Below are 15,193 nucleotides of genomic sequence, written 5' to 3' on the forward strand. Positions count from 1 at the left end.
TGATCCCTTCTCCCCAGTTGCTGAATCCGCCTAAAGACCTCGAACGACCCTGGTTGCCCAACACTGTCTGTAATAAGCGTGTCAGTGTCGTCTTTAGGTGCTGCACTGAACACAGAACAGAAAATGGAATCATTTGCATTCATGCTTGTGGATGCCTGCCACGTTTGTGCTCCATAAGATGGGCTCTGGTAAAAAATTGAAGACTTTAACTCTGTTTGGATCCAGGTAAATGCATTACCAGGGTAATGTACCTTTATTTGGGGAAATGTCTTAAAAATTGCATCAATCATATCATTTTAGAGAGCAGCTAGAAAAGCATATCTAAGTATCCTGATGTAACAATTACGTTGATATTCCTTTGATATTTGATATGCTTCCCCGTCAGCCAAATATAGATCAGACATCACAATAACGTCTGAAAAAAGGTCCTGCCTTCTCCCGAGGACTTCTCTGCACCTCTCGTGGTCTCCACAGAGACCCAGCGCGCCTTCTCACTGGCTGAAATTTACCTGTAACCTTTCCCGTCACGGCCGTATAAGGCTTAATCACAGCGCAAATAAAATGACATGCGTTTTTTTCCAGACTTTTAAGAGCTATGGTTTGAGATTTCAGTGCAGTTATTGTTTTACTACTTAACCAAAGAACCACACTTTCCACCAGCATGATGCAGTTGTGTATTTTAAAATGAGTTCCGGCCAGGGTAAGTGAATTTGCCGCTGCTATGCACTAGCTGTGTGAAGGAGAATATATCATTATTATGCTGCTGCAGGACTCCACATCACCCTTCCTTTGCTGTTGCATGCCTGATAATTATCTCACAAATGCATATTCATCTCTAACTTTATTGTCCCAAGAGCTGACTGACCTTTTTGGCCTGTAATGCACGCTATTGGTGAAAAGTTGTATATTTCTTCAAAATAGACTTTTCTTTTATTATAACGTCTTCCACACACACACACAGAGCACGTAAACTATTACTGTGGTGCACTTTCAGTAGCTGTCCAGGTTGTGAACAAGAATGAGATATTGCCTCTGAAATATGAACAGCTTCATATATATAGAGAAATAATATTAAACCCTGAGAAATATGGATGTTCATAGCAGGCAGGTAAACCCACAGGTCTCCTTATAGTTGAGGGCGCTGGTTGTGCTGCTGGTTAATTGAGGATAACTCATGATTTATATTTTTTTATATAATTTATAGTTTTGCCTCCAGGTGAAGCAAGTGTAATATGAAATTTCTCATGACACTGCTGTGTTCCACAGGAAGCCTTTCTACAAGCGGGAACTGAATTTAAACACAGCTCCGCATTACACTATATCTATGGCACGGATTAGTTAAGGTGCAAAAACCTATTCCCAAGCAACACGCAGGGTAATAGGAATATATTTAACCCTTGGAGGTATGTTTAAATTACCAGCCTCCTATGTATTAGATTGCCAGGAATACAGTGTATAATGTTGAATTGTTAGTCTTGGTAGCTGAAGGCTGGTTACCAATGTGCATATTAGTTCAATGATGTGAATTCAGACTCTGTTCAAAGTACACAATTGCATTAATGTACATAGGTAAATGAAAGTTTGGGAAATGGGTTTTTAGACTCATTTTGTGCTCAATTATCCAATCCATTTACATTACATTTATTCATTTGCCAGAGAGCCTTTCAGACCAAGCTAGTGTAATAATGCTACATGAGAAAGTACAGCTGCATACAGGAGACAGACCTCATCTATTAAAATGTGACTGTTTTGCAGTGCTACAATAATCAAACCTCAGTCAACTAACTAAAGTGCCAATGTCTGCTTATCGATCTTATAATCCCCAGTAAAATGTTATACTGAAAAGCAAGACTTGAGTGCTGCTACTTTTTGTTTCTGTAAATTTGGTGCGTCAGCATTCAAATCCAATCTTACCTCAATTCTCCAGTGTCTACTGCACATAACATCACCCCCCCCCACCCCTCCTTTGCTGTCTCCTCCTCACATCTCAGTCTCTGAGCCAAATCTTTTTCCAACAATGTTCCTCACAACCTGTTACCTCTTAACTGGAGTCAGAATCCATTCCTGAAGCATATTTCTCTCTCCAGATATTTAATCTAGTGCAATGATTATTGCCTATGCGCTTGTCTTTTTCTTAAACTATTTTTTTTTTCATTTCAGGTTATTATTCTTAGCATCAAGTTAAAAAAAAAGCTTTCTGTCCACTGACAGAGGGTAGTGAGTATTTACCAGTATCATTGCCAAAGGACCAGGTTAAAATGATTTCGGTGCTTTCAGCTTTTTACTGGGTCCATTTACTGTTTTGATGGGCACCAGGAGTGGCATTTTTAATCACAGCAGTGATTCAGCCTGTAATGTGTGAGGGCTCTTTCCCTCCGGCTTCAGCCTGTAACGTGTGAGGGCTCTTTCCCTCCGGCTTCAGCCTGTAACGTGTGAGGGCTCTTTCCCTCCGGCTTCAGCCTGTAACGTGTGAGGGCTCTTTCCCTCTGGCTTCAGCCTGTAACGTGTGAGGGCTCTTTCCCTTCCGGCTTCAGCCTGTAACGTGTGAGGGCTCTTTCCCTTCCGGCTTCAGCCTGTAACGTGTGAGGGCTCTTTCCCTCCGGCTTCAGCCTGTAACGTGTGAGGGCTCTTTCCCTCCGGCTTCAGCCTGTAACGTGTGAGGGCTCTTTCCCTTTCGGCTTCAGCCTGTAACGTGTGAGGGCTCTTTCCCTCCGGCTTCAGCCTGTAATGTGTGAGAGCTCTTTCCCTCCGGCTTGTATCAGGTGTCACACATGAGGCTCTGAGGTGCGGCTGGCTGGGCACCGCAGTGTTATAAATCGGAGCAGCGCATTCCACACCACACAATACACCACAGGGGCGCTTTCCTCTGTGGTACATGTAGGTAGAGTCGGCACCGGAAGGGCGTTGGTTCGAACCTTGGCCGAGTCTTCGCAGAGGCAGAGGATACCTGCTGCCTCACTGCTCACTGCTTGGCATGGAGACAGAGATGGATTGTGGGTAATGACCATGTTAGAAAGGGAATTCAGAGGACACAGCTGCGCATCATTGATCTCACGGCTCAGAATTCAGGATGACCTCTGACCCCTGTGAGTCATCCTGGACTGTAGAGCGCTGCTTTTCCAGGGGGCCAGGGGCACCAGCTCTTCAGTTTCACTCTGAAGCCAATCCAGCATGCAAATCCACAGAATATAGAGGTACAGACTGTCTATCCCTTAGCAACTGGTTCTGGATCAGAATCAAAATTTCTCCCACTGTGGTTGAGGGTTGTGACTTGGAGGTTGGGGATCTGATCTCAGATCTGTTATCAAGAGAAGGTAACCAGAGCATAGGGCGTTTGATGGAGCTGTTTTGTTGTCCTTCTGGTCAGTGTAAGATAGTGAGGACGGCGTAGCAGTGCACTATAAAATCACCACTCTCTGGCCAGTAGGGGAAAAATAAATTGATAGAAAGAGCTAGGGCACCACTTCAAGGGAAAACCTTACTGCCCCCTTTTCTTACGGGCAGTAATAAGCATTCTGAGAGTGTCTGTCAGTGTGAAAGCTTGGCTGTAGAGCCCCAGAAAGGAGAGGGGGAGCTCAAACTCTGCTGTAAGGTGAGAATCTGTAATACCATAAGCCGGGTGGTAATGCCGGATGTTTGCTCAACACACAAGCTATTGAGAGCCTGAACAAAGCTGTACAGCTCTGCAGCTCCTGAGATTTCTCACATCCGTGTCGACCCGCCAGGACCCAAGGACACTTCGTGAGGGGAAAACTCGTGTTGGAATGATGGCCATTCGGCCTTCTCTCGGCTTCTGTGCGGTGAGTCAGGGTTCGCCTCGGCAAACGATGCCGCGCTTGAAGAGACACTTTCACCGCGCGATGGCCAGCACTCAGGGAGTTACATCACTTCCCTTCAAGGATCTTTGTAGTTTTCCTTGTTTCCTCAGTTGCTGCAGTGCACCTTGTTCTGAGTTTTTCCAGGCCTAGACGACCTGGACTTGATGACCCTATAAAAACTACAGTCTGGTTTAAATCACCTTTTTTTTTTTTATAAATCTAGGGCTCTTTTGGACTTTCACAGAAGTTAGACTGTCAAAACTGCTATCTTCTCACTTTATAGTCTGAGACAGCATTTGCCGGAAGTTTATGAGATATAATTTGTCTGTTTATTTGAACACATTTAATTGACCAATCTGTTATGCATAGTCCAGTGGTTTGTCTGCAACTCCCCCTCTACAGAGGTGACCTGCGCTAGATTTAATAGCAAACACCATTACGCATATTTAGTAAACAGTGTACCTATTATGCGTCTATTGAAAATTTTATGGAGATAAGCATTCCAAACACTTTGAATGGGTATTTTATCCTTCATGAAAGTGTATGTATACTGCAATATAACCAGCTGTAAATACGGAGGAACAGGTTTCCGGGGAACACAATAGTTTGACTTCTTTTCCAAGTGAGGTAATTCGTTCTCCTCGCGCTTTGCGTGTCGCCGCGCGCGGCCACCCGCTGTGCGCGCGGTGGAGGGTATAAAGGTGGCATTGGGAAAAGACTGCGCAAAGATCGCGCAGGCAGAAGCCCTTCATGCACCAGGCAGAAGCCTTTCCTGCACCAGGCAGAAGCCTTTCCTGCACCAGGCAGACGCCTTTCCTGCACCAGGCAGAAGTCTTTCATGCACCAGGCAGAAGCCTTTCCTGCACCAGGCAGAAGCCTTTCCTGCACCAGGCAGAAGTCTTTCCTGCACCAGGCAGAAGCCTTTCCTGCACCAGCCAGAAGTCTTTCATGCACCAGGCAGAAGCCTTTCCTGCACCAGCCAGCCCTCTTCTGGCGCCTGCTACTGCAGCGCTCCGCGCATTAAGTATTTAAATGCGTTTCCAACATGCGCTTTTAAAGCTAACGTAAATGAGACATCGAGCGGGAGCGGGAAAGCCGTGAGAATCTCCATCGAAGTGCCGTTCAGATTCGAGCCTGGGAAAAGGACTCTTCTGTGCAACGTCGCATACCGAGTGTTGAGTGATGCCTTAAGTTCACTTTGAGGCTCTTTCCTACTTTTATTCTTGTGTTGATAAACCGCCATTAAAATGAAATGTAACTTTGGAACAGTGGTTGTCGTCGCTGGCTTCGCGGGCATACTAAGCTTTAGTTTCCTCGCCGCGGCGATCGGCAGTGAGTACTGGTACATTATAGAGGTGAACAAACCGAACCAGACCGACACCGAAGACCTGAACTCTCACTCCGGACTGTGGAGAACGTACGAAGGTATGTCCACCGCCTGTGCGTAAACAAGGTTTACTTACAAAACACTGTTTCCGATTGTATCGCACTACTCTGATAACGGTGGGTGATGACAGACAAAACCATGTTTATTCTTTATTTGTAAACGGTGGTGACTGAGAGAAGATTGTACTAATTGTTTACACGTAATTTATCGTTGAAATAAAGTTATTATACGACATAGTTCTGTCGAAATGACCACAGTTGCTTTAAGGAGAAATCGATCTTTTCTGCGTGAGAGACGAATGATTTATATGCAGTGGTTTTATCATCTGACATTGCAAATCTCCATGCAAGACTCATCGTACGTGATCGGAAACACTGGCGCTGATTTCGGCTGTGCAGCCTACTCTGCGCCGAACTGCTATCGGCTCAGTAGGCTACGCCTATGCTTCGAAGTCTTTTTTTCAGTCTAGAAGGAATATGTTTCATGCAACAAATGTAATACTGTTTAATCACATGAACTCTAACGAAAAATGTACGAAGGATTGATACTATTTTTGAACTTTTTGTTAACGGTGCTATCTGAAGATTCTATGCTACATGAAAACTACCAATTTTGAACAAAATCATTTGCCAAAATAATTTAAAATAGAAGATGAGTCAACATCACAGTAAAGTAAGCGCCACTCCTAAATCCATACATAAGATGTAAAAGTAGCGGCGCGGTACTGACAGATTATCTATGAGCTCATATTATAAAATAGTGCACATATCTCTGACGCTGCACACTAGCCATTGTACCTATGTAAACTGAAAAAGAGTGTGCCTGTAACCTGTTGCAATTCTGTCTTGTAAAGCCATAGTTACATACATAGAATTTATTTGCTTAGGAGAGACCACTGTGCAGAGTAACTTCCACAGTCCACAGTTCCTCCGCTGGGTATGAGAAGCGGGGGTGGGCGAGTTGTCCAGCTCAGCGTGAGAGCAGCGGTGGGTACATGCCAGGTCAAAAAACTCGGCAAATTTTAGTGCGGACAGATTTGCTATCGTGTTTCACTGTGCGCTGTAAATGCGTGTCACTCTTTCGTGAAAGATAAGAGTTAGCTCGGCACCAGTAAAACAAAACTATCTCTTAAAATGGCAGTGCGAACACGGTCGATTGCTGCTGCATATCTGTATTGAAAATCACTTTTCTGAAGAGGACTGCAGTAATTTCGCCTCTGATTGTCAGAGATTGATCAGCAGTTATTGAAGCGCACAGCCTCTTGTCACGAAAGTAAAGTGTTAGGGAATATGCTCGAAAGAGCGAAAGGTGGGGGTAGCTGATGACGAATAATCCAGTAAATAATTAATTATTTAGGAATTAATACTGGTTAAAAAAAGTTTGTGATTTATTTCGGATAAATAAGGAAGGGACTTGTGCTGTCAATAATCGCTCTTGTCACCATCGTAATTGCGACTGCGGGTATAATGTAGCCTAAATTAACTAAATTAACCCTCACATTTACCGCAAAAGCAACTGGATGTGACTGCAAACCAAAAGCTATCTGTCCATGCTTTCGTAAACACGTAAAACACTTTGCTCTGGAGACACCCATACCCAGCGCAATCTTCAGTGCGTGGTCAGGTTATTTTCAAGGATCAATTTTAGACACGAGATGAAAAGGTTATGAGAAGCGTGCATATGCGTCATATAACAATTTAACAACGTAACAATAACGAGGTTGCACGGTATGTGTATAACTCTTCTGTCTTTTTATCGGTTTTATCAATGGTGGTTTACTTCAGCTGGTCTGCACCTTGTTCCTGCCGTTCCTGTGATGTGCGCCATCTGTAGCTGTCTTGCAGAGACTGTGGAAGTGTGTGGAAGTGTGTGGATGCTGGGACAGCTGTCTCTGTACGTGGGCGACACGGGCAGCGCAGCGTGAAATGAGGTCGCATCGCGCCCCGTCTTTTTCTCTCCTCGTTGTAAAACCTCCGTCGCCGCACCCTCGGGGCAAGACTTAAGTGGCGGGCCTCTTTAATTGCGACAATCAGTCTTGTCTGTGAAGAAAATGTAATAGACCTTCTTATTTCTTTGCTCTGTAGACATTTTTTATCGATAGAAATTCACAGGGATGGTATTTTACGCACAGAGCCGGATTTTTAATGAAGTCATTCGGGCTAAGTGCCTGGCTCGAGGGCACAACAGCATTATTCCCACACCTTCAGCCCAGAGTAGAAAGAGCAGCCGTGAAGGTTCCCCTCAGATCCCAGCAACAGAGCTGGGCCTTGTAACCACCCTCCTATCCCAGTTGAGATTTTGGAGGTTTTCGAGTGTCACAGACCAGACGGACCCTCATGATCAAAGCCCTTGCCCTGGGCAGCGGACATGCGGGGGTCTGTGCTAATGCGGGTGGTGGCTGCTGTTGTTTGAAACCGGCCACTTCCCCCGTAATAAGGGAAGGAATCGCTTTGATGCTGCGTGAGCTCTGTCTCTGAATAATAGCAGGTATAATATCCGTAACACCTGGCGGACGGAGGGACAGCAAGGCAAAAGGAGGCATAATAAGAGTGAATTTATAAGGCCTCACTAGAACTGGCCGTGCTTTGCACTCGTTTCCACAGCCCATTGTGTCCTGTGACACAGAAGCATTCAGTCCGGGTAGCGTTTAAATGAGCTCTGCGCTGCGCCCAGCCGTCCCCCGCCCTCTCACAGAGCAGCCAGGCCCTGCAAATCATTCCAGCCTTTTTTTTTCAATTTGCTCAACAGGACCGCAACAACTCTTATTCTTTTATAATTATTCTTTATAATAAAAAAACAAGGTTACATCATCAGCATCACCAGGCATCTACATGGGGTTTTGGATCATTAATAACCTTTTTTTTTTGCTTCTTTTAGCTCATTAGTTTTCTGTTCAGGTAGCTTTACTTTGCTCTCATATGCAGCAGGAGGATGTAATGCTCTGGGTACTATGTGCAGTATCATTGAAAAAGAATTGCCAGCCTGAATGGTAATTTTTTTTATTATGAAAATTCTGATTGTGATATCGTATTATATGTGGTAAAATAAATTATTCATCTATGTTGAAGGTTCCTGTCGGCTTTAACGATGGCTTCGCAGTGTGTTGGCGTGGTGTTGAAAAGCTCTGGAGATGTTATGTCTTCCCGTGGGGGGCTCCCAGCAGCTTCCCAGGCCTGCGGTCACACATCAGTTTTGCGGAAACTTGGGGTGGGATTTGAGCTGCTTGACCTGGATCGGACAGCTCCCCAGTTCCCGCCTCCTCGGTCCGCGTCCTCTCACCGCCGGCCCGGTGACAGGAAGCACTTTGCCGTTAACCAGACTTTCCTGCCGGTGTGCGACTCTCAGCAGAGGGTTCAAATCGTTTGTGCAGCTCAGGTCTAAAGTCAATGACGGTGTTCCACGCCGCACCTGTGTGAGTGGTTGGTGTTGACAGCTGTGGTAATTTCACCTCTTTCGGGCTGCAGAGCGGGCTGCTTACGCCCAGAGGATGCACAGTAGTCACCATCTGCCTTTGTGGATGCGCAGGCCCCGCCCTCTCTCTTAACTCGGAAAATGTACGACTGTCTCCATCGGTGACGGTGAACGTAATTACTTGTCTAGACAGTCAAACAATTACACCCTCTCCATAATGGCAGAGGAAATTGAATAAGTGCAGTAAGGAGCGCAGGTATTCATCGGTAAACGGCACACTTTGTCGCAAGCCCAGGGCTGACATCAGAAAGGCAATTTCGCCAAAACTACATAAAATGCTCCTGGGGTAGTATATACAGTTAGTGCCCTGAGAAGCAAAATCGGGGCCCTTCCAACCGGAGAGGCTTTTTGGGTAAACGTTTGGCACCTCACCAGGATTGCACAAAAGTTGCCCTGCATTTATAAAAAGATTCACTGCGTGACCTCAGGTGAATTCAACATGAGGTCACAGCTCCCGCTGACACACAGTCACCTTCTAACACAACCTCTAACTGACAGTGAAGGTCTGCTGCAAGCACACATGCTCCATTCAGTTTTCTAGCGCCATCTATCCCCGGAGGTCCAAATAACACCAGCACGGTATCTCTCCCTACTGCACGTTGAAGAAATGTCTGTCACAATATGGGATTTATAATACATGATTGGTTTGCACAACAATGTTTTCTTTCACCAGTATTTTATTTCTCTCTCTTTCTCTCATAGTACACATGGTTTATTTCTGTTACAGTTAGCCGCCAGTAGAAGAGCCTTCACTTCACAGCTGCTCAGGGTCAGGACCTTTCTGCTTTCATGTGAGAGGGAGTCATGCTGAAACACAGTGTGTGTGTAACCCGTTGAGCTCATTCGTCCCGGGTAGATCCTGGGTGAGAATATGGCGGGTTTGCGTCCTGAGTTTATGGCCCTCTCGTGTCTTTCAGGCAAAAATGGCAGCTCTCATGACTTCTACCCCTTTTCCGACTCGACCAACTACACCGAGACGGAGAGACGTTTGCTTGGTGAGCTCCTGCCTTCCTCTGTCCTCTCAGCATCCTGCTTCCCAGCAGAGTTCGGATTTCACCTTGATATCCTTCTGAGATGAAATGTATCCCACAGAGCAAAAGCAGTTTTACACAGGTGTGTAAAAAGGCAGCCACATCAATGACCAGCACCTACCTGCAGCTGAGAGAGAAGCTGAGGCTGATACAGACAGTGTTGTGGTCCATAAACATATTTCATTACTGAACTCGTGTCATAAAGAGAAACAATATTCCAGCCCACACCTGAGTCTCAGGTGCTTGTTTAGAAGCTGGGCAGCCATTAGAGTGAAGCACTGCTGCTGAAACAGCCGGCGTTGTAAACAACGCTGGCGTCGGACTGGGGCTCGCTTTTCACAGACCTGCGCTGTATTGAGGGTAACGGTTCCTGCGTAAACCGCTTACCGAGTCACAAAACCAGAGTGAGACTCAGTCACCCAGAGTGAGACTCAGTCACCCAGAGTGAGACTCAGTCACCCAGAGTGAGACTCAGTCACCGAAAAACTTTAGAAAAAAAAAAAAACATTCAGAAGAATCAAACAACTGAATAGCTCCAGATTGGTTTTGTCAGTTGGTTTTGAAATTATCTCATGGCTGAGACTTCAAAAACTGAGGTTTTGAATCACTCTGTTATGAAAGACCCAGCGGCAACATCAAATCTCACTTTGATAAGAAACTAAATCAACGGTATTGTGTGTTCAACAAAATGTTTCAGTTCAAGAGTTTTCCTGTTGTGACATTTATAGAGGAACATTATTTATGTCCAGCAAAATGCTGGGTGCTGAAGCTGGCCCCTGTGCAGCTTCTCAGCCATAAATAAATTAATATATATAAATGAACAGCCAAAGAAAATCAATATTCCACTGCCGAAAACCTGTAACAAAGACAAACCCCCCTCCTTGTTCATGGGCTGTCTGCGGGTCTGTGTATTTGCATGTAAGAGTACCTTAAGCGTCTGCTCTCTGGTGCCCCCCGCAGGCATGCACAGGGTGATCGTCATTCTGCTGCCCCTCAGCCTGGTGCTGCTGGTGTTTGGGGGTATCTGCGGCCTCGTCAGCTCTCTGGCCCAGAGCCACGCCCTCCTAACTGTGACCGCCTCCTACTTCCTCCTCTGCAGTAAGTGGCAGTCCCCGCCCCCGAGGCCGGCTTCAGATTACACCCCGCCTCACACTCCGCACTGCGTCTTTGCGGGGTTAATCTGCCCCTGAGCATCACGTTATTGCCTCCACTTCTGCTGTGTTTTCTTGATTTCCTCCCTCACGTAGATCGCTAAACGTTGGCTTCATTACCCGTTTCATTAAGTTTTATTTGATCTTCATGCACAACACACTTTGGGATACACTTCAGAATATATATTATTATTATTATTATTATTATTATTAGTGGTGAAAGTAGCAATAGTGGTAGTAGTGCATTGAATGTTGAATTGTGGTTGTGTGTATATGTGTGTGTGTGTGTGTGTGTGTGTGTGTGTGTGTGGGGGGGGGGGGGGGGGGGGGTGAGTGAGTGAGTGTGCATTTGAAATGAGTGGTTCTAACCTTTTTAAGATATAAAATATGAGTAAACAATGAACAGATTAATAAATTTCATTCTGTGTTGTTTTGACAGTGACTTGTTTGTCCAGACCTACTGTAGGTCACACGATAAAATATTCACACTGATTTACTGAGCTTGTTGTGTTCTGAAGGGGGTCGGTGCCGGTGGCAGTGTGTCTATCCGCAGACGCTGCTCCCTCTTTGCCTTCACCTCAGCCTCAGTGCTTAGTTAATTAAACCACTCCCTTTGTGCTGTGCAGTGAATCACGCAGACCCCAACTCCATTATAATTATGTTTAACTTCGAAAAAAAGGGAAAAAGTGAAGTAGTTAATGAGCCAGCGATCTGTTAAAATGGGCTTTTATCCCCCGCGCTGAATAACAAATGACGTCCCGGGTTCGGCAAGGCACACGGGGGGGCTGGGGGCTCTGCTGTCGGTCCCCTCGCGCGCCCCTCTCTCTCTCGCCGTTCCCCTCCGCTGAGGCTCCGGGCGAGAGGCCCTGATTGCTGTCATTTATCTCGGGGGGAAGATGCAGGCTCACGGACCCTCTCAGACATAAATAAAACAGCATGAGCCTGCTGAGAGGAGATGGCTGCCCCCCCTCGGCTCTCTCTCAGCTCCACGCTGCCGCTCCTGTGGGGGATAAAGCAGGGAGGGAGCCGCATGATGTTTGCTCAGCACACTCTCCAGTCCAGAGTGACTTACACAGCTTAGATTGACACAGTTTCTGCACGTTATCCGTTTATACAGCTGGATGTTTGCTGAGTTGATTTGGGTCAAGTACCTTGCTCAAGAGTACAACAGCAATGACCCCCTGGGGAATAAAACCAACAACCTTTGGGCTTCAAGCCCTGCTACACTGCACCACACTGCTACTCCTTACTGCTACACCACACTGCTACTCCTTAATGCTATACCACACTGCTGCTCCTTACCACTATACCACACTGCTGCTCCTTACCACTGCACCACACTGCTGCTCCTTACCACAACACCACACTGCTGCTTCTTACCACAACACCACACTGCTGCTCCTTACCGCTACACCACACTGCTGCTCCTTACCGCTACACCACACTGCTGCTCCTTACCACCACACCACACTGCTACTCCTTACCACTACACCACACTGCTACTCCTTACCACTACACCACACTGCTGCTCCTTACCACTACACCACACTGCCACTGCTACTCCTTACCACAACACCACACTGCTACTCCTTACCGCTACACCACACTGCTACCCTGCACTGCCTTTCCCTTCTGCATAATAATTGTTTATTATTGAAAACAGAAACAGAAATGGCTGCCGAGGTGCTGCCGTTTCTCCCAATAATGACAGCATCAGAGCTGTGATACGCAGTGATTAAGGATCTAGGCTTATGGAGAGCTTCGGAGGGTTGCACATCCAACTCCCAGATCGGCCGTTCTCTCGCACCTACATGCAAGGTTCTGTAGTAACTGCTGAGGAGTTCAGACAGGTACAGTACGCATTAATGTGTGGTTTTTAGCACAGAGTAAATGATGATCACTGTATGGAAATACAGTCACATATATAGCACATAAATAGCATAGAATCGCACCTTCTGCTGTGCAGGACTGCTCATGATGGTTCCCTCCATAGACCTGAGCCATCCTGAGACATCAGGCCTCATTGTCCGTAAACCAGCTCAACTAACAAGAGTGTTTAAAGATATTCAGCAAATCATATGCACAGTGTTGCAGGCTATACTTAACCTGAGAGTTCAGCGGATATCCCGCAGTGTTGATGTTTGATATTTAAACGGAAAGTTATGAAACTTGCCCCAGAAAAGGGCGTCGGCCGCACGGATTAATGACAGTCACACTGCTGTCACATGTGGGAAGTGACCTCACAGAGTCACCCTTTCTCTCAAAACAAGCGCTTTTTGTGCCAGCCTTTCTCTGCCCGGACGGGTTCCTCGGGTAAATCACAGCAGATTAACCCAGCTGGCAGCCTTCAGAAGGAGCGAGAAACTTTATTTTACTGATGAGTGACTGAATGGTTGCATCAACATTCTGGCTGTAATAAAGGGAATGGAAACATGATGTTGAGTGTTTGGGTTCTCCTCAGACTGAGGTGGCAGGTGGTGATGGATGGATGGATATGTCCTCCTCTGTCCTCCTCCCGATGTGCCTCGTCCAGTCCCGCTCACCCTTCTCAGTGAAAGGAGATGAAAGGCACTCAGTAGCAGAGCAGTTTGGATGGAAATTTTTGCATTTTATGGAGCTCAAGCACAGTAATGATCCGACATTTAAAAAGAAACGCTTCAGGGGAGAGCAAATCAATGTTGTTGTGTGCAGAGCCCGGTCGAACCCAAAGCCGCAAACAGATCACGAGCAGAAACCAGGAATTCCGAAGTAGCTGAAGGAATTCCACCAGCAGGAGGGAGAACTACAACCCCTTGTGAGAAGTCGTTGAATCCCGTGAAGGACAAGAGGAAGTGCCTGTATGTCATTAAAGACCACAGGCCACCCAACTTCCCAATATCATAACCCAATATCATAAAATATCATAAAAGCCGGCTGTTTAGCATTGTGTAATGACCCTAAGCAGAGTGAGATATATGCTTGTTGCACTCTTATGGTGATACATATGTCAGTGTGCATACATTATTTTCCGTAGTCGTTGCCAGCCGCAGAGCCCTACCCTCTCTGGAGAGTGTTCCTTGGAGCCTGTAAATTGGCTGTTTGTTGCTGAATACCTCTGATGCACTCATGACACTTATTTGAACTAAATGTTTAAGGCCAGATTAGAGCTGCAGTGCATTCATGCTAAAAGCCTTTAGTCCTTCATTTCCCCTCTGTCCGTGGAAGAGTCGGTGGTGTTTCCATCGTGTCCATATCATGGCATAGTGCGTTCAGTCTTTCCTGAGAGAACCACGCTGGAGAAGAGTGTTCTCATTAATACTGTTATCTGCTGTCCTTTTGCGACTGTTCATATGTTGAATTTTACGTATAACATGTCCATATATATATATATATATATATATATATCCATAACATATATCAGTTGTACCTGTCATTTTTAAGCTACAGTATCACAGAATTTTATTTTCTCTGCCAAGAAAACGGGAAAGTAAAATGCATTTTACGTGTTTATCGTACCATAGTGGGCTGAAATAAAGAGAAAATAAGACACATTTTCCTCAGGGTGACCTCCAGCCCGATCTCACCTGACTGTCTGCAAAAAGCTCCTCACACCGGGCAGCCTGGCTCTTCTGAAGCGCTGGTGCTCCCAGCAGAGGCCCCTGTGGTCGATACCACGCAGCCCGCTGCGGGAAAGAGACCAGCCGCGATGGTGAGGTGCTGCTTTCCTGCAGGAACCCTGTGGAGAGCACAGCCAGCGGCCCTCTTTCTCTCTGTACGTGTGACACCTTAAAAATTCCTCCCCCAGAAAGCCTGCATTGTGCCAGACGTCCCCTAACGAAGGATGCTCCGGCTGCTATATCCGGATAATAAGGAGCTTGTGAGAAGTGTGAAATAGGATCAGGCTTGGAATTCAGATGTTTTTTTGGGTAAACCTTCTCACCCCTTGCAGTCCTCCAACCCTTTCGCCTTTGTGTTTGTGCTCCACACAACGTTGTAGAAAAAATTTCCAAAAATTAAGGAAAAGAATTATGAATAGTTCATGGGATGGGAAAGAAACAAAGACAAAAAGTTGTTTTCCTTAAAAGTAAAGGTGCGACAGATGCTTAATAATGTGTCTCTTGTGATTCCAGTTTAACAATGAGCTGGAGAAAAATGACCTTGAACCAGGCTGGAACCAGGCTAGCTTATCATACCCTTTTCCTACTGTAGAGCTGGAACCAGGCCGGTTCATTATACCCCTTTCCCACTGTAGGGCCAGGAACAGGCTGGCTCATTATAGCCCTTTCCCACTGTAGAGCTGGAACCAGGCTGGCTCATTATACCCCTTTCCCACTGTAGAGCTGGAACCAGGCTGGC

At 46.1% G+C, this 15,193-nt stretch overlaps 1 protein-coding gene across 1 annotated transcript in view; it reads left to right on the forward strand.

The window, feature by feature from the left end:
* The first annotated feature begins 4,899 nt into the window (after window positions 1–4,899).
* The window catches only part of tmem235b (transmembrane protein 235b), a 13,623-nt gene continuing 3,329 nt past the window's right edge, over window positions 4,900–15,193 (forward strand). Inside the window, exons 1-3 of the mRNA XM_036550165.1 lie at window positions 4,900–5,243; window positions 9,594–9,671; window positions 10,668–10,805. Of these exons, the coding sequence (XP_036406058.1) occupies window positions 5,066–5,243; window positions 9,594–9,671; window positions 10,668–10,805 (394 nt within the window). The 5' untranslated portion in view covers window positions 4,900–5,065. The remainder of the gene's footprint in view (window positions 5,244–9,593; window positions 9,672–10,667; window positions 10,806–15,193) is intronic.

This window comes from Megalops cyprinoides, chromosome 1, assembly GCF_013368585.1.
Source record: "Megalops cyprinoides isolate fMegCyp1 chromosome 1, fMegCyp1.pri, whole genome shotgun sequence".
NCBI classification, from domain to species: Eukaryota; Metazoa; Chordata; class Actinopteri; order Elopiformes; family Megalopidae; genus Megalops; species Megalops cyprinoides.